This window comes from Heloderma suspectum, chromosome 7 (genome assembly GCF_057233095.1).
Source record: "Heloderma suspectum isolate Gila_16-S chromosome 7, 16-S_ref, whole genome shotgun sequence".
Taxonomy (NCBI): domain Eukaryota; kingdom Metazoa; phylum Chordata; class Lepidosauria; order Squamata; family Helodermatidae; genus Heloderma; species Heloderma suspectum.
Window position 1 is genome coordinate 55,492,951 of NC_139464.1, and position 18,811 is coordinate 55,511,761.

The 18,811-nt window shown below is 45.5% G+C and overlaps 1 protein-coding gene across 4 annotated transcripts in view; it reads left to right on the top strand.

The window, feature by feature from the left end:
- Nucleotides 1–18,811, top strand: part of DCN (decorin) — a 96,341-nt gene that overhangs the window by 68,614 nt on the left and 8,916 nt on the right. For all 4 annotated transcript variants that reach the window (XM_084810295.1, XM_084810296.1, XM_084810294.1 and 1 more), the window contains one exon: nt 16,424–16,637. In XM_084810295.1, coding sequence (XP_084666421.1) covers nt 16,424–16,637 — 214 coding nt within the window. The remainder of the gene's footprint in view (nt 1–16,423; nt 16,638–18,811) is intronic.

Below are 18,811 nucleotides of genomic sequence, written 5' to 3' on the forward strand. Positions count from 1 at the left end.
GGTTCCTGCCAGCTTGGCCCCTGGATGCCAGTCCATGGACCCCCGAACTTGCCCAACTTGGCACACATCGAATTGGGCAAGCGCAGCATTCCCTGCTGCTCTGCTGAGCCACCATTTTGTGCAAAATGGTGACTTAGGGATGGCGGAGAAATCCGCCATGGACTCCAATGAGTTCTAAAGAATACGGCCCCCCGGAGTCCGTGGCGGAATGGACTACCCCCCCGCCACCACCCTGAAATCCCCCCAGGACGGAACCTACCTGCTGCCAGCCGGTGGGGGCCATCCACTGCCACCATCTGCTGCTCTGCTGCAAATGGCATCCAGCGTAGCGGACACCATTTGCGTCCCTGCTTTAGCCATGATAGGCTATGTAAATATTTATGTAGCCTATCATGGCAAAGAGTGGGGACGCAAATGGCATCTGCTACGCCATTTATGTCCCTGTTCTTTCCAGTAATAGGCTACGTAAATCTTTACGTAGCCTATTACTGAAAATAACAGGGACGCAAATGGCATCCCAGAGGCCAGAGCCGACTGGCAGCTCCACAGACTCACTGCAGAGCGGAGCCAGCTGGGGCCGGCGAGGATTCCAGGGGGGGAGGAACGGATTGCCTCCCCCCCTGTGGACTCCTGTGGACCAAAGGTAAGGGTGTTTCGTACACCCCTATGGTGACTTGGCCTTTTCCATAAATCCTGATTCTGCGAAAATGGCAGCAGTAAAGAGGCCCGTTTACGCAAAATTATAGGTGTAAAATTACAGCCGCCATTTGCACAGAACTATGATTTATAGAAAAGGCCTAGCTGCCATTTTGCACAAAATGGTGGCCCGGTGGAGTAGTGGGTCATTTGCTGGACACCCGTGGACTGTCTAGTGGCTTGGCACACACTGCAAACCAGGGTTGCGTAGCCGGTGGGGGTCTGGCAAGCAGTGCGCGATGTGAGATAGGGTGAATTCGCCCATCCCTAAGTCAAAGTCCCTTTGGTTTCATGGTTCTTGGGACAGTTGTGTATGTCTTTTGGGTGCAGCTCAAGTTGAGAGTGTTGCACTGGAGGAGTTCTGCCAGAAGAACTGCCACCCAAACATCTGTTTTCAGAGAATGCCTGATGCTCTAGGCAATATCCATCCTGTTAATCTCAGCAAGGTGGTAGGGTATGAAGGCCCATTCCATAGTGATGACTGTGATTAGCAATGAAGAATTTAGCTCAGGTAGTTTGTGCAGAAAACATGCATTCTCTGCAAATATTGGAGTTATGGGGGTAGCATGAGGAGTAGCAGCAGCTGCAACAAGAGCAATATCTTATTCTTTATTATCAAGGATTTGCTTATATCCTGCTTTTCCTTTCAAGGTGAGTCACAACAATAAGTTAAGAACAAATAAAATCAGGTGCCTTCAGGATGTCAAATTTGTTGTTGTTCAGGCGTTCAGTCATGTCTGACTCTTCGTGACCCCATGGACCATAGCACGCCAGGCCTTCCTGTCCTACGCTCTCTCCCGGAGTGTGCTCAAACCCATATTCATTGCATTGGTGATGCTATCTAGCCATCTCATCCTCTGCCGTCCCCTTCTCCTTTTGCCTTCAATCTTTCCCAGCATCAGGGTCTTTTCCAGGGAGTTTTCTCTTCGCATTAGGTGGCCAAAATATTTGAGCTTCTGCTTCAGTATCTGTCCTTCCAATGAGCAGTCAGGGTTGATTTCCTTTAGGATTGACTGAATTGACCTCCTTGCAGTCCAGGGGACTCGTAAGAGTCTTCTCCAGCACTACAGTTCAAAAGCATCGATTTTTCGGCACTCAGCCTTCCCTACAGTCCAGCTCTCACAGCGATACGTTGCTACTGGGAAAACCATAGCTTTGATTATACGAGCCTTTGTCAGCAAGGTGATGTCTCTGCTTCTTACTATGCTGTCCAGGTTTGCCATAGCTTTCCTCCCAAGAAGCAAGCGTCATTTAATTTCATGGCTACAGTCACCGTCTGTGGTGATCTTGGAGCCCAAGAAAATAAAATCTGTCACTGCTTCCATTTCTTCCCCTTCTATATGCCAGGAAGTGATAGGGACAGATGCCATGATCTTAGTTTTTTTAATGTTGAGTTTCAAACCAGTGAAACTCTCCACTTTCACCCTCAACAAGAGGTTCTTTAGATCCTCTTCGCTTTCTGCCATTAGGGTGGTATCGTCTGCGTATCTGAGGTTGTTGATCATTCTCCCGGCAATCTTAATTCCAACCTGTGATTCATCCAACCCGGCATTTCTCATGATGTACTCTGCATATAAATTAAATAAGCAGGGTGACAATATACAGCCTTGTCGTATTCCTTTCCCAATTTTGAACCAATCGCTTGTTCCATGTCCGGTTCTTACTGTTGCTTCTTGACCCTCATACAGGTTTCTCAGGAGACAGGTAAGGTGGTCTGGTACTCCCATCTCTTTCAGAATTTACCACAGTTTGTTGTGATCCACACAATCAAAGGCTTTAACGTAGTCAATGAAGCAGAAATAGACATTTTTGCTTTCTCCGTGATCCAGCGAATGTTGGCGATTTGATCTCTAGTTTCTCTGCCTCTTCGAAACCCAGCTTGTACTTCTGGTAGTTCTCGGTTCACATACTGCTGAAGCCTAGCTTGTAGGATTTTGAGCATAACCTTGCTAGCATGTGAAATGAGCACAACTGTACGGTAGTTTGAACACTCTTTGGCATTGCCCTTCTTTGGAATTGGAATGTAAACTGACCTTTTCCAGTCTTGTGGCCATTGTTGAGTGTTCCAAATTTGTTGGCATATTGAGTGCAGCACTTTAACAGCATCATCTTTTAGTATCCTAAATAGCTCAGCTGGAATACTGTCATCTCCGCTAGCTTTGTTGTTAGTAATGCTTCCTAAGGCTCACGTGACTTCACTCTCTAGGATGTCCAGCTCGAGTTCACTATCATGGCTATCAGGGACATTCAGATCTTTCCTGTATAGTTCTTCTGTGTATTCTTTCCACCTCTTCTTAATCTCATCTGCTTCTGTTAGGTCCCTGCCTTCTTGGTCCTTTATCATGCCCGTCTTTGCACAAAACGTTCCCTTGATAGCTCCGATTTTCTTGAAGAGATCTCTAGTCTTTCCCATTCTGTTGTTTTCCCCAATTTCTTTGCATTGTTCATTTAAGAAGGCCTTCTTGTCTCTCCTTGCTATTCTCTGGAACTCTGCATTCAGTTGGATATATCTTCCCCTTTCTCCTTTGCTTTTTGCTTCCCTTCTTTCCTCAGCTACTTGTAAAGCCTCATCAGACAGCCACTTGGCTTTCTTGCGTTTCTTTTTCTTTGGGATGGATTTCGTTGCTGCCTCCTGAACAATGTTACGGACCTCCGTCCATAGTTCCTCAGGCACACTGTCTATCAGGTCTAATCCCTTAAATCTATTCCTCACCTCCACTATATATTCATAAGGGATATGATTTAGGTCATACCTGAACGGTTTAGCGGTTTTCCCTACGTTCTTCAATTTAAGCCGAAATTTTGCAAGAAGAAGCTCATGATCTGAGCCACAGTCAGCTCCAGGTCTTGTTTTTACTGACTGTATAGAGCTTCTCCATCTTTGACTGCAAAGGACATAATCAATCTGATTTCGTTATTGACCATCTGGTGATGTCCATGTGTAGAGTCGCATCTTGTGCTGTTGGAAAAGGGTGTTTGCTATGATCAGCGTGTTCTCTTGGCAAAACTCTATGAGCCTTTGTCCTGCTTCATTTTGTACACCAAGGCCATGCTTGCCTGTTATCTTGACTTCCTACTTTAGCATTCCAGTCCCCTATGATGAAGAGGACATCTTTTTTTGGTGTTAGTTCTAGAAGGTGTTGTAGGTCTTCATAGAACACATCAACCTCAGCTTCTTCGGCCTCAGTGGTTGGGGCATAGACTTGAATTACTGTGATGTTGAATGGTTTGCCTTGGATTCGTACTGAGATCATTCTATTGTTTTTGAGATTGTACCCCATTACTGCTTTTCCCACCCTTTTGTTGACTATGAGTGCTACTCCATTTCTTCTAAGGGATTCTTGCCCACAGTAGTAGATATGATAGTCACCTGAATTAAATTCGCCCATGCTTGTCCATTTTAGTTCGCTGATTCCCAAGATGTTGATTTTCAGTCTTGCCATCTCATGTTTGACCACCTCCAGCTTACCTTAATTCATTGATCTTACATTCCAGGTTCCTAAACAGTATTGTTCTTTACAGCATCGGATTTTCTTTTCACCACCAGACACAACCACAGCTGAGTGTCCTTTCAGCTTTGGCCCAGCCGCTTCACTCTTTCTGGCGCTACTTGGAAATTCCCTCTGCTCTTCCCCAGTAGTATATTGGACACCTTCCGACCTGAAGCGCTCATCTTCCGGCGTCATCTTTTTTAGCCTTGTGATACGTTCCATGGGGTTTTCTTGGTAAGAATACTGGAGTGGTTTGCCATTTCCTAGACAAATTCATGGAGGATGCACCCATCAACAGCAATTCGCCATGCTAGCTACATGGGACATCCAAGTTCAGAGGCTGTGTGCCTCTGAATACCAGTTCCAGCAGGATGACATCTATTGCCTTCATGTCTTGCTTGAGGGCTTCCCAAAGCATCTGGCTGGCAACTGTGGGGAATGTTGGATTAGATGGACCCCCCTGGTCTGATCCAACAGGGCACTTATGTTTTATTCTCCATACAGCTTCTTATGTTGGGTAGCTTTATTCAGAAGACAGGCTATGGCTTTGTGAAGTTCTATAAGGATCACCCCACTTTCACCCAGGTCCAGTCATCTTCATAGTTACAGTAATATTTGAAATTAGGATGAATGTTTCCATGGTTATATATGCTACTGAGTTGTCCTTTCTGAATAGCTATAACACACATTCATGCATTTCAGGGTGCTTCCAGACTAGGCTTTTATCGCACCATCGCCCTAGATAAAGGAATGTTATGGGGGTTTGGATGCCATCATCTTCCACTCATAAGTCTCTCGTGTTTCCCCATGACTTCTTCCATCTTATTTCTTTCTACAAAAAAAACACACTAAGGAGGAAATATGGAATAGCTGCTCAATGACTTTTGATTGGTAGCACTCAACAGCAGTCTCTCTGGAAGCACCCAGAGTCCCACTGGTTTATGTTTAGGACCTAACTGTGACAGTGATGTGAAGTGAAGTGCAAGTTGCTGATTAGATTAACAACCCAGCTTCTAGATGAGCAGGTATTGTGTCTATGTGGGGAAGGCGTAGGAATGTATTGATTAAAAAAGAAAGAAAGAATTTAAGCATATTCCTACTGGGTCTTGAATGGCACAACCATGCCATATTGTGCAGCAATTCTGTGCACGCCTTGTTGTGGCGAAGGGGCTTGTGTAACTCAATGAAGCCATAAGCTATGCCGTGCAGGGCCACCCAAGACGGACAGGTCATGGCAGAGAGTTCTGACAAAATGTGGTCCACTGGAGAAGGAAATGGCAACCCACTCCAGTATTCTTGCCAAGAAAACCCCATGGAATGTATCACAAGGCTAAAAGAGATGACGCCGGAAGATGAGCCCCTCAGGTCGGAAGGTGTCCAATATGCTACTGGGGAAGAGCAGAGGGTATTTCCAAGTAGCGCCAGAAAGAGTGAAGCGGCTGGGCCAAAGCCGAAAGGACACTCAGCTGTGGATGTGTCTGGTGGTGAAAAGAAAATCCGATGCTGTAAAGAACAATATTGTTTAGGAACCTGGAATGTCAGATCAATGAATCAAGGTAAGCTGGAGGTGGTCAAACATGAGATGGCAAGATTGAACATCGACATCTTGGGAATCAGCGAACTAAAATGGACAGGCATGGGCGAATTTAATTCAGGTGACTATCATATCTACTATTGTGGGCAAGAATCCCTTAGAAGAAATGGAGTAGCACTCATAGTCAACAAAAGGGTGGGAAAAGCAGTACTGGGGTACAATCTTAAAAATGATAGAATGATCTCAGTACAAATCCAAGGCAAACCATTCAACATCACAGTAATTCAAGTCTATGCCCCAACCACTGAGGCCGAAGAAGCTGAGGTTGATCGGTTCTATGAAGACCTACAACACCTTCTAGAACTAACACCAAAAAAAGATGTCCTCTTCATCATAGGGGATTGGAATGCTAAAGTAGGAAGTCAAGAAATCACCGGGATAACAGGCAGGCATGGCCTTGGTGTACAAAATGAAGCAGGACAAAGGCTCATAGAGTTTTGCCAAGAGAACATGCTGATCATAGCAAACACTCTTTTCCAACAGCACAAGAGGCGACTCTACACATGGACATCACCAGATGGTCAATATCGAAATCAGATTGATTATGTCCTTTGCAGCCAAAGATGGAGAAGCTCCATACAGTCAGTAAAAACAAGACCTGGAGCTGACTGTGGCTCAGATCATGAGCTGCTTCTTGCAAAATTTCGGCTTAAATTGAAGAACGTCGGGAAAACCACTAAACCGTTCAGGTATGACCTAAATCATATCCCTGATGAATATACAGTGGAGGTGAGGAATAGATTTCAGGGATTAGACCTGATAGACAGAGTGCCTGAGGAACTATGGACGGAGGTCCGTAACATTGTTCAGGAGGCAGCAACGAAATCCATCCCAAAGAAAAAGAAATGCAAGAAAGCCAAGTGGCTGTCTGATGAGGCTTTACAAGTAGCTCACGAAAGAAGGAAAGCGAAAAGCAAGGGAGAAAGGGGAAGATATACCCAACTGAATGCAGAGTTCCAGAGAATAGCAAGGAGAGACAAGAAGGCCTTCTTAAATGAACAATGCAAAGAAATCGAGGAAAACAACAGAATGGGAAAGACTAGAGATCTCTTCAAGAAAATTGGAGATCTCAAGGGAACGTTTTGTGCAAAGACGGGCATGATCAAGGACAAAGAAGGCAGGGACCTAACAGAAGCAGATGAGATTAAGAAGAGGGGGAAGAATACTCAGAAGAACTATACAGGAAAGATCTGAATGTCCCTGATAGCCATGATAGTGCGGTCACTGAACTTGAGCCGGACATCCTAGAGAGTGAAGTCAAGTGGGCCTTAGGAAGCATTAGTAACAACAAAGCTAGCGGAGATGACAGTATTCCAGCCGAGCTATTTAAAATCCTAAAAGATGATGCTGTTAAAGTGCTGCATTCAATATGCCAACAAATCTGGAACACTCAACAGTGGCCACAAGACTGGAAAAGGTCAGTTTACATTCCAATTCCAAAGAAGGGCAACGCCAAAGAGTGTTCAAACTACCGCACCATTGCGCTCATTTCACATGCCAGCAAGGTGATGCTCAAAATCCTACAAGCTAGGCTTCAGCAGTATGCGAACCGAGAACTACCAGAAGTACAAGCTGGGTTTCGAAGAGGCAGAGGAACTAGAGATCAAATCGCCAACATTCGCTGCATCATGGAGAAAGCAAGAGAATTCCAGAAAAACGTCTATTTCTGCTTCATTGACTACGCTAAAGCCTTTGATTGTGTGGATCACAACAAACTGTGGCAAATTCTTAAAGTGATGGGAGTACCAGACCACCTTACCTGTCTCCTGAGAAACCTGTACGAGGGTCAAGCAGCAACAGTAAGAACCAGACATGGAACAACCGATTGGTTCAAAATTGGGAAAGGAGTACGACAAGGCTGCATATTGTCACCCTGCTTATTTAACTTATATGCAGAGCACATCATGAGAAATGCCGGGTTGGATGAATCAGAGGTCGGAATTAAGATTGCCAGAAGAATTATCAACAACCTCCGATATGCAGACGATACCACCCTAATGGCAGAAAGCGAAGAGGATCTCAAGAGTCTCTTGTTGAGGGTGAAAGAGGAGAGTGCAAACGCTGGTTTGAAACTCAACATTAAAAAAACTAAGATCATGTCATCTGGCCCCATCACTTCCTGGCATATAGAAGGGGAAGAAATGGAAGCAGTGACAGATTTTACTTTCTTGGGCTCCAAGATCACCGCAGATGGTGACTGTAGCCATGAAATTAAAAGACGCTTGCTCCTTGGGAGGAAAGCTATGGCCAACCTAGACAGCATAGTAAGAAGCAGAGACATCACCTTGCCAACAAAGGTCCGTCTAATCAAAGCTATGGTTTTCCCAGTAGTAATGTATGGCTGTGAGAGCTGGACTATAAGGAAGGCTGAGCGCCGAAGAATTGATGCCTTTGAACTGTGGTGCTGGAGAAGACTCTTACGAGTGCCCTGGACTGCAAGGAGGTCAAATCAGTCCATCCTAAAGGAAATCAACCCTGACTGCTCATTGGAAGGACAGATAATGAAGCTGAAGCTCAAATATTTTGGCCACCTAATGCGAAGAGAAAACTCCCTGGAAAAGACCCTGATGCTGGGAAGGATATTGAAGGCAAAAGGAGAAGGGGACGGCAGAGGATGAGATGGCTATATAGCATCACAGATGCAATGAATATGAACTTGAGCATGCTCCGGGAGAGAGCGCAGGACAGGAAGACCTGGCGTGCTATGGTCCATGGGGTCACGAAGAGTCGGACACGACTGAACGACTGAACAACAACAACAAAGTACAGCTGGAAATGTGTTGAATTGCCCTACATGTGTCTGCATGTATACCACTATCAGGGAGAAATAGAGTGAGATAAGAGCAGGGACTTGAATTGCTGCTTTGCATTGTATCTGAGTGGCTAACAGAGAGAAACTAAGCATAGGAGACTGTTATTGAAATACTGTGCTGTCCTTAGGTAGTAGTAAAGTCCTTAGGGGTTGTATAGTTCTGGCGCCTGTCAGGGATTGAATATTAAGACCAAAAGGTCACTGCCTGCAACAGCACAGCTTGATGGAAAGGACCTATGGGAATATTGTTTAAAAAAAACAAACAAAATAAAAGCACTGTGCATTATAAATGAATTACTTTTGGAGAAGAAAGTAACAGAACTAAAAAATAAATGTAATGTTTGGACATGTTTGGCGCAAGCTCCATGCAAGACAAAACTCAAGATAGCTCAGACAATTCCACAGGGTCTCTCTACCAGGATTGTTAATATAAGCTAGAGGGAGAACATTTGTCTTAAGAGTATTATTGCAGAATGTTGGAGAAAATATGGAAGTCTGTTTCCAGCTCACATACAGAAAACTGTATAAACATCTTAACTGTCATTGCATTCTGTAGCACATGTGTAGGGGACCTCAAGTCCAGGGTCAAGTCCATTCCCTCCTCCAGGACCACCAATCATTTGGTGGTTTCCCAGCTTCTGTGAAGTCCTGCTCCCCACCCCTGTTCTAAAAGGTTAAAATGCCCTTCCTAAGGCTTAGTTATTGGCAGTAAGGGCTTTAGACTAAAATATGCTGGTATTTTTGGCCCTGCCCTCTTTGCCTTCAGCCCCACCCACCACTGGAATGCAGCCCCCAAGAGCTTCTCTGCAATTGAATTTGGCCCACAAGCTGAAAGAAGTTGCCCACCCCTGCTGTAGCACAATCAATGTACGTATGTTAAGCTGAAAAAGGAGTGCAGGGGGAAATCACTCATGTACATGCTTCCAGACATGGCTTTATCACACTATCATCCTGCCTCATTCATGGAATTTTACTGGAGTGGAAGTTCATTCATTCATTTGTTCACTCGTTCATTCATTATTAATTCATTTCTATACCGCCCAATAGCTGAAGCTCTCGTCGGATGTTGTCATCTCCTACCTGTAACTTTCCCATGTTTTCCCACCACTTCTTCTTTTTCCTTACCACAGAAGAATCTGCTAAGAAAAAAAAGAGGGAATATTTACACAATGCCTTGTCTGGAGTACCCACAATCACATGTTCCCTACTGCTCCCAGGTTGACAGGAAGTGTTAGGAGTTGCTTGTGTAGTTGTCCAGCATATAACACACCCCAACCTTCATTTTCCAGTTTAATCTTTACTAGTCTAGTTGGCGTGAGGAAAGCTATGCATTTTCATGCGCTGCATCTTAATTTAAGCAGTGGAGAGGAGAAGGGAAAGATGTATTATCACCAACAAACTCCCTACCCACCTAATGACTAGGCTAGGCATTGATGTTGCACTTAATTCTACGGGGGGGGGGGGGATGAAAGGGGGTCTCATTTAGATACGTGGCTGGCTGGCCTGTCAACTAAGTATGCAAGACAGGATTAGCCTGGAAGGAAATAGTGGGAACGGGGGTGAGATTGTTGTTTGGCGGCCTTTGTTTGCCTTGAGGTTTCAAAGATATGTAGGCCAATATCAGTAATGTTCAGAAACTGGTATTACCATAAGTCTGTTAGTGGTAGTTCTTATAGTTCTGAGTCTGAAGAGTGAAAAGAATGCTCAGAAAGGAACAGAAAATGTTTTTTGGGAGAGGTTTCTTGCTAGTGCTATTGAACTGTGAGTGACCTCTTCCTTTCACAAATCTGGCCACTGCTGGCTCGTATACAAAATTGAAACCATACACATCTATCGTATACACAGTGGAGCCATCTGCAAAACATACCTCCTGTTTTACCAATGATGAACAGGAAATCAAACTCACTGGGGAGAAAATACACAACACATAAGCTATTCAAAATGATAGTTTGTCCTTTTTTTCTTTTTCTTCATGCTTTCCCTCTGCACTTTCCCTCCCTGCAGCTGTTTATATATTTTCTGATCTCTGTAAATGTTCGGTTTTTACTCCTGCTAGTTTTAAAGATAGCTGGCATAAGTTTAATTATGAAAGGATTTAGAATGGCTAGTAATCAAAACACAGAGAGATGAGCCATCTGTTTTTCCATTCTTGCAAGCAAGATGATGCATTCAGTGAGCAAAAATGCTCGACAGCTGTGCTTTCCTGATCGAAATAATAAATAAGGGACCTTTACTCCTGAAAAATTATTGCTCTCCCAACATCTCAATGCATTTCTCAAACATAAATATACTTAACCTCAAGTTTAGTGAGTTTGATGAAGAAACAGGTAGATGGGAAGAAAGGAGTACAGTTTGCATAGTACAGTAGGTTCACATAACAGCTGTGATAGTCCAGTGGCTAGGGACTTTGCTCAATACCTGGGTTCAAGCCTTTTTCCATCCTGAACTTACTAGATGGCAATAGGCAAGTTTATTTTATTATTATTTATTTACAATATTTATATACTGCTCCACATCAAAGTTTTCAGAGCGGTGAACAACAAGATAAAAGTTAATGTCTTCTCTGCCTCAGTTATCCTTGGTCTGTGTGATGTGAATACATGACAATCTGTATATTATATTATAGTTGTAGTAGTGAACCCTTGCCACAAGGTACATGTGGAAGGTAGGAAGCTGAGAAAGATGGAAGAGATGGAGGATTAATACTGCCATCTTTCTGTCGCCAACTGCTTGGTTAGTTATCTATCCAACTGCAGGATGGAAGGTTGTGTGTGAGAGAAACAGCACACCATAATACGAACTCCCTTTAAGCACTTGCTGCCAGGAACAGAAGCAACCAAATACATTTTGCAGAGAAGCAAAGCCATACACACACACCCCGCTCTCTCTCTCTCTCTCTCTCTCTCTCTCTCTCTCTCTCTCTCTCTCTCTCTCACACACACACACACACACACACACACACAAATCAAGGTGCATAGTACTCAAATGCTGTCAAGTTATTTTGGCATATGAGGCAGAAAATTCCACATGCACAATCTCCCCATCCCTGGCAGTAAAAAAGCAACCATAACAATGTAAATAACTAATAGTTTTCTGCCCTTTCATGGCACCCCAAATCTGCTGCCTCAGGTGCTGGCCACCTCACTCTACCGAAAATAGTAGGGCTGGCCCTGCTTGCTGTTCTCCCACTAGCTTTCCCCATGTCAGCAGAGCTGCTTTCCCTCTTCCAAGATAAATGGCTACTGCCAGCAGCATCCCTCCCTCTACCACTAAGGGAGAACAGAATGGCCAATTCCTGTCAGGCAGCTTGCTCCTGAACTTCCTCAGGGGTGTTTATTTTAGGAAAAACTCAGCTGCCTTCTGTAGTTGGAAAGAAGTGGTTGTGGGGACATGTGAAATGGACACTTTGTGGATAGACAGAAGAGAAAGTGCTCTGAGGGTTCAGCCCTGGTACTGAGCCCTTGGTACAAACGTAGCCCTGGCCGGGAACAAACAGTGAAAGTTTAGGCAGAGAATTGTGGAGAAAATAGAGTTTGAGATCAGTAGTATAGTGGCAAATTCAAGTTCAGGGTTGCTTTGTGACAGTCACAGCCATGTTCCCTCACAGCCACTCCCGCTTCTAAGATTGTACAACCTTGTAAGATATACAGCCTTCAACTGGGATCCAAAAACAGTGCAGCTGAGAGGGAGGCAGGCAGGGGTATTTCAGTTGGATGTCTGAAAAAAAAATGCAGTGGTGTTAATCTTTTTCACTCACTCGCTCGCTCACTCACTCACTCAAACACAAACATTTTAGGTTTTCAAAATATGAAACTCTATGGAAGCTTCACCCTCTCAACTCAGTCCTCATGGACAGATCCCTTCTCATTTAAACAGCCCCCTGGCACACTCCCTTGGCACCCCAACATTACCCATTAGCCTTCCCTAAGCTCCTTCATTATATCTCTCCCATCCCGCAACAGAATCGTCCAAACACCCGGCTGGATTGAACCAAACACACACACACACACACACACCCCTTCTTTCTCCTCTCCCCCCAACTGATTTTTTTCCCCTGTCCCCCTCCCCTCCACCAGGGTTTGTCTGCCCAGATACATGCCAACCTTGTACCAAAAGTGCAGCTGGCAGAGCAGGTTGCATTTGGCAATTCTGCTTACTGTAGAAATTAATGTTCCAGAATTAACAGTGCGATCCAATGGGTCTTCATTTTGAATTAAATTTACAGAGATCCTGGGGAGGCAGCTAAGGCTGCAGTACTACGCACACTTACCTGGGAGAAAGCTCAGTTGGCCATTGAACATAGTGGGACTGACTTCTGAGTAAACATGCATTGGATTGTGTGATAAATCCTAAAAACTGGCACAGACCAGCCACCTGCCCTGGCCCATAAGTAAATAATGGTGGCAGCATCCCCCCACCCCCACTCTCCTGCTGCTGCTATGGCCAGCAGCAGCAGCAGCCCTGAATGAGTGGCCAATGTTGCAGGAGATGAGGGCAGCGCCGGGCGCACAGGCACAGAGCAGGGACGGGCGGAGAAGCCAAGAGCTGAGGAGGAGAAGGGGGGCGTGAGGAGGCTGCAGAGCTCCCTCAGGCTCCCTCTCTTGCTCGCTCGCTCCCTTTGTCTGGCCAGTAGCCAAGAGGCAGCCGCCCGCACTCCCTCTGTTCCCTCATCCTCCCCTAGCAGACTGCGACCCAGCTGGGAGCTGGCTTCAAACAAGTGCCGGGGCAAGCCCCAGCGTGAACTGCCACCACTACACCACTGGTTGAGATAGAAAGCGCTGCTAGAAAGAGAATAGGAGGATCAGAAGTGGGATCTTCTTTGGAGGGGAAACGTCCTGTTCTTGGACTACAGGCTTGTATGGAAGCCATACTAAGGACCAAACTACATGTTATATTAAATGTGTTATCACATTTAACACGTCTGCTGTGTGTTTTTGAATAGCTGTGAGAGGAGCCCAGTCAGGATTAGGACCGTAGGATGCATGAATAGAAAATGATAGTAGCTTTTCTTCCTCAGCAAATAGTATTTGTGTATGTGTGTAAACGAGTATGAGATTTTCATTTGGACTGTGCCAAATGGAGAAAGGTGTGCTGTACTCCAGACCCTAATTAGTCCCTCCCAAGGAAATTTTAAAAACAAAAACAGACTCATAGAATCTAGAGATGGACGGAACACTTACCTTCCGTTCCGTTCTGTTTCCGCTGTGGGGGGAGGCGCTCTGTTCCTCTCCCGGAATCCTCGACGGGGGGGGAGATCTGGTCCTCCCCCCCGGAATCCTGCCCGGCCGGCTCCGCTCCGTGGCCAAGCTGCGGAGCTGTCAGCCGGCTCCAGCCGCCCACAGCCGGACATCTGGCCGCTGGGCAGCCCTGCAGGGACACAAATGGTGGCTGTCATAGCCGCCGCCATTTGCGTCCCTGTATTTAGCCGTGATAGGCTACGTAAATATTTACATAGCCTATCACGGCAGGGGGAAAAAAACCCAGCGTACGCAAATGGCGGTAGCCACCGCCATTTGCATACGCTGGGTTTTTTTCCCCCTGCCGTAGGCTACGTAAATATTTACATAGCCTATCACGGCAGGGGGGAAAAAAAACCCAGCGTACGCAAATGGCGGTAGCCGCAGCCATTTGCGTATGCTGGGTTTTTTTCCCCCTGCTGTGAAAGGCTACATAAATACTTACATAGCCTATCACAGCCTCCGCAGGGACACAAATGGTGGCCCTGCGTTAGCCGTGATAGGCTACCTAAGTATTTACGTAGCCTATCACGGCTATGAAGAAGAAGCGAATGGTGGCCGCAGGACAGCCGCCATTCGCAAAGCAGCGCGGACGGGAGCAAGTAAGTGCTCCGTTTTGCGCGCCTTTTGTGGGTTGGGGGCAGCGGGGACTTCGCCCTGCGCGCCTTTCGTGGGTTGGGGGAGCGGGGGCTTCCTTCCGCGATGGATTTCGGGGGGCCAAATGCACTGGCATTCGGCCTCACCAAGATCCGTAGCGGAATTCTCTGACATCCCTAATAGAATCATAGAATAGTAGGGTTGGAAGGGGCCTATAGGACCATTGAGTCCAACCCCCATCCAAAGTAATCATGCATTTAAATTACTGTGCAGGGTATGAGGGTATGAGAAGATTATGTAACCTGTAGCTGGTCAGTAATGAGGGAAAGATGTTCAGAAGCACTTTTTGACACTAGGACCATGAAGGTTAGGCAGGTACCACTTCCTCTGAGGTCTTGGATGGGTTTTTCTTTGTTCTAAATGGATTTTGTGGGAGAATGTGAATTTCTTTGCATTTTTGGAGGGGCACAGACTAAGGATGTAAGGATTTTGTTAAATCAGTTCCATGTGTTTTTCATGACTAGTTAGGCATCTTTTGTTCCGTCGTCTGCTCATTGATGGACTCAGATTTTTTTTTTATGGAAGTATGAGAATTTTGTCCCTGTTTGAAAATGTGCACTTGTGCAAATGCGTATTTTTTTTTTTTAACTGTCCACAAGTTTTTGGGTTTTTTTAACTGTCCACAAGTCCAAGGAATCCACATGACTACTGCGGAATCATCAGGCTGGATTCATAGAACTCTTAACTCATTTGAATCCATTGTGGATTTCTCCAACACCCCTAGCACTGACAGACTAAGTAATAATTCTGATTTAGTGCAAGCAGAATAGTTGTGATAATACTGATGGTATGTACTGAATCGTAAATCAAATCTAAAGAGCCACAGTGCTTTGTTTCATGAATTTCAAAAAATGTGATTAGTCCTGAATGTGCTATTATCACCCAGCCATTAGGGTTTCTTCACATGCAGGTTCCACACCAAGAAACATAATAAACCATGGGTATATACAGGGCAGGCTATGCACAGACTTGGTGACTTAAAGCTTGTCTACATGAGTGATTTATTGCATGTTCGTGATTGGTCACTCACAGAAGTTAGTGGGTCTTTTGCATCACATCATCAGCCTCCAGGACGTCTCCCACACTTTCCCCCATTTATTCTGCTTTCAAAAAGATTGGAGATAATGAGAAAAGAAGCATTATTCCAATCTATTGGCTGTGTGACATGCCAGTGTAGCATTATAATGTGCTATTATGACAGCACCATCTAGTGGCTGTAAATTGAAACACAGAGAAATATATAGAACTTGCCAAGGAAGGACTTTCCTCGATTCAAACCAGGTGTCCACCATGTAAAGGAGCCCATCATAATCCTGCAAAGAACCCAAAAGCAGAAAGCCCTGGTAAGGATGTTGGTTGTTTGTTTGTTTTTTTGCTTCATGTGAAGAAGCTTAGTTTTCAGTAGCTCTCATTGAGTTCTATAGGACAAGTTAATGGGGCACAATCTGGGGCTTAGCCCTCATCACAATGGTGGTCCTCAATACACCCCTTTCCTATTTTACAGCTGATATGGTAAATATACCAGTTCTCAGTATATTGTGGCACTAATGGGAGCTTCCCATCCATTGCAAATAGCAGGGGTGGGGAGGGCAATTTTGACCGAGACTGCGGAGGGGTAAAATATTAAAGCCCCCCTTCCCACATGCCCTGGTCCCAGTCCAGCTAACCGTCCCCCTCCTGCATTAGTTATTTGCTTTTTAAAAAATCAGCCACTGATTAGCCATTTATGGGCCAAACTATACTTAGTTTGGCCCAAAAATGAAATTTTTGCTGCAAAAACTGGCATAGGCAACTTGTGGTGGACCATAGGCCATACGAACCAGGCCATAGGGAATTAGCCTTCTGGTGAAAGCTTAGATCCCTCTGATAGTATGCCCTTGTGTTAATTAATTAAACATTAATTAAATATTCTACTTTACCGTTTCCTGCTTTATAGGCATTGATTCTTGTTAACAACAAAATCAACAAAATCAGCCCTGGAGCTTTTGCCCCACTCAAGAAACTGGAGAGACTTTACCTTTCCAAAAACAACTTGAAAGAACTTCCAGAAAACATGCCCAAAAGCTTGCAGGAGCTAAGGGCGCATGAAAATGAAATCAACAAACTAAGGAAAGCTGTCTTCAGTGGACTGATTAATGTGATTGTAGTAGGTATGTATCACTGTTTAAAATCAAATTTATGATAAAAGATTATTAGATGAAAGATGGTAACATTTAAAATGTCATTGGAATCCAGAGTGTAGAAGAGCATCTTAATTCAACTGTTGCTATTAACACCATTAAGAGATGATGCAACTATGAGTGGTTCAGTGTGACAAGAAGACAAGGGGGTGTAATTGGGTCTATTGTGGTTCATGCAGAGGTCTGTAAAGTGCTGAAGTACTGATATAGTGAAACTGATGAGCACCTACATTGCTTTGCAACTGTCTGTCAGATAATCTCCCCGCAGCTTTTGTTGTTGTTCCTGGTAACACTTGAGCACTATAATGTGGGGAAGGAGCAGTAAGAAAAAAATGGAAGAAGAGTTGCAGTAAGTGAATATGAAGTCCACTTCACTTCCCAAGTATGCTGTTAAAAACATATTTCTAAAAATCATAGTTTTAACGGAATGAGCATTTCACAAAAAAAGGGAATAAAGTAAAAGAAAAATCCAGTGGACTTCTACAGACTGAACATTGCATGCTTCATAATAAAGAATAGTTACAAAGATACCACAACACTAATTGCTCTGATGATTGTTTTTAACATAAGGCTGAAAATCTGAGCAAAGTGTAGCGTAGTCATTGTCAACTGAACATAGGGATGTGTGAACCCACCCCCGCCTGGGTTCTCCAGGTGCTCGCTGAAGTGCCACCCCCATTCGTCCCCCCCAGACCGGTGCTTGAGCCTCCATGAACTCAGGGAATCACCCGCACTCACCCCAGGCCTGTCCAGCAAGTACCCACCATTTTGTCGCTTCTTTTTTTTTAATGAAAAAAGAGAGCTTAAAAAATGCACACGTTTAAATTTGTGCAGTTTCTTTTAGCTCCCTTTAAAAAACAAGGCAGCAAAATGGCTGGTCCTTGCTGGATGGGACCCAGGTGAGTGTGGGAAGCATCTGGGAGGGTGCCTGCAATGGGGTGCTGCCTCCTCTTCCTTCTGCCTGGTCGGCTGTGAAGGACAGCTGACCGGGCAGCACCAGGAGGAGGTGTGGGGCACACTAGCCGCTAGCCATCTCTTCCTTGTGAGCAGGAAATAGCTAATGGATGGGGCACTGCCTCCTTTTTCTCCTGCCTCCTTGACAGCCAAGTCCAAACTGTTCCAGGCTGCTTGCTGAGCTCCAGGGCACTCATCAGCCAGGTCCATCAGTGCCCTGGAGTTAGGGATGGGCGAAAGTCCCTTACCTGTCCTCGAAGCTTGCTTCGCGGTGGGGGGGAGGCGCTTTGCTTCTCCCCCCGAAGTTCAGGCGAGGGGAGGAGGCATCCTGCCTCACCCGGCCGAAATTCAGGCCGGGGGGGAGGTGCCCCGCCTCGCCCGGCCGAAATTCAGGCCGGGGAGAAGCGCCCCGTCTCCCTGGCCACGAAAGAAAAAGTAAAAAAAAACACAAAAAAAACCCGTGATAGGCTACGTAATGATTCACGTAGCCTATCATGGCTAGATTTCCAAAGTCAGCTGTGATAGGCTACGTTAATTGTCACGTAGTCTATCACGGGTGACTTTGGGGGGAAAAAAAGGGCGTATGCAAATGGCGGCAGCCCATGGGCGCCACCATTTTTGTTCCTTATTTTGGCACGTCTAGTCCTTATTTTGGCACTACGTAAATCTTTACGTAGACTACAGTGAAAATAAGGGAACTCTATTTGCGTTGCCCTTATTTTCGCAGTAGTCCACGTAAATCTTTACGTAGACTAGACGTGCCAAAATAAGGAACGCAAATGGCGGCGCCCATGGGCCGCCGCCATTTGCATATGTGCTTTTTCCCCCCCCCAAAGTCACCCGTGATAGGCTATGTGACGATTTACGTAGCCTATCACGGCTGACTTTGGAAATCTAGCCGTGATAGGCTACATAAATCGTCACGTAGCCTATCACGGGTGTGTGTTTTTTGTTTTTGTTTTTACTTTTTTATTTTGTAATGGCGGCGGCCAGTCGGGAGACCGGCCGCTGCCCCCGCCCCCGAAAAAACGCCACCGAACCGCCCCCGGGACCTGCCGCCGAGAGGGACATTCACTGAAGGTAAGTCCCATCCGGGGGGGGGGCGGGGGGCCAGCGGAGAATTTCCCCAACACTTTTGGGGGGCCGAATGCCTCGGCGCTCGGCCTCCCAAAGATTCGTGGAGAAATTCT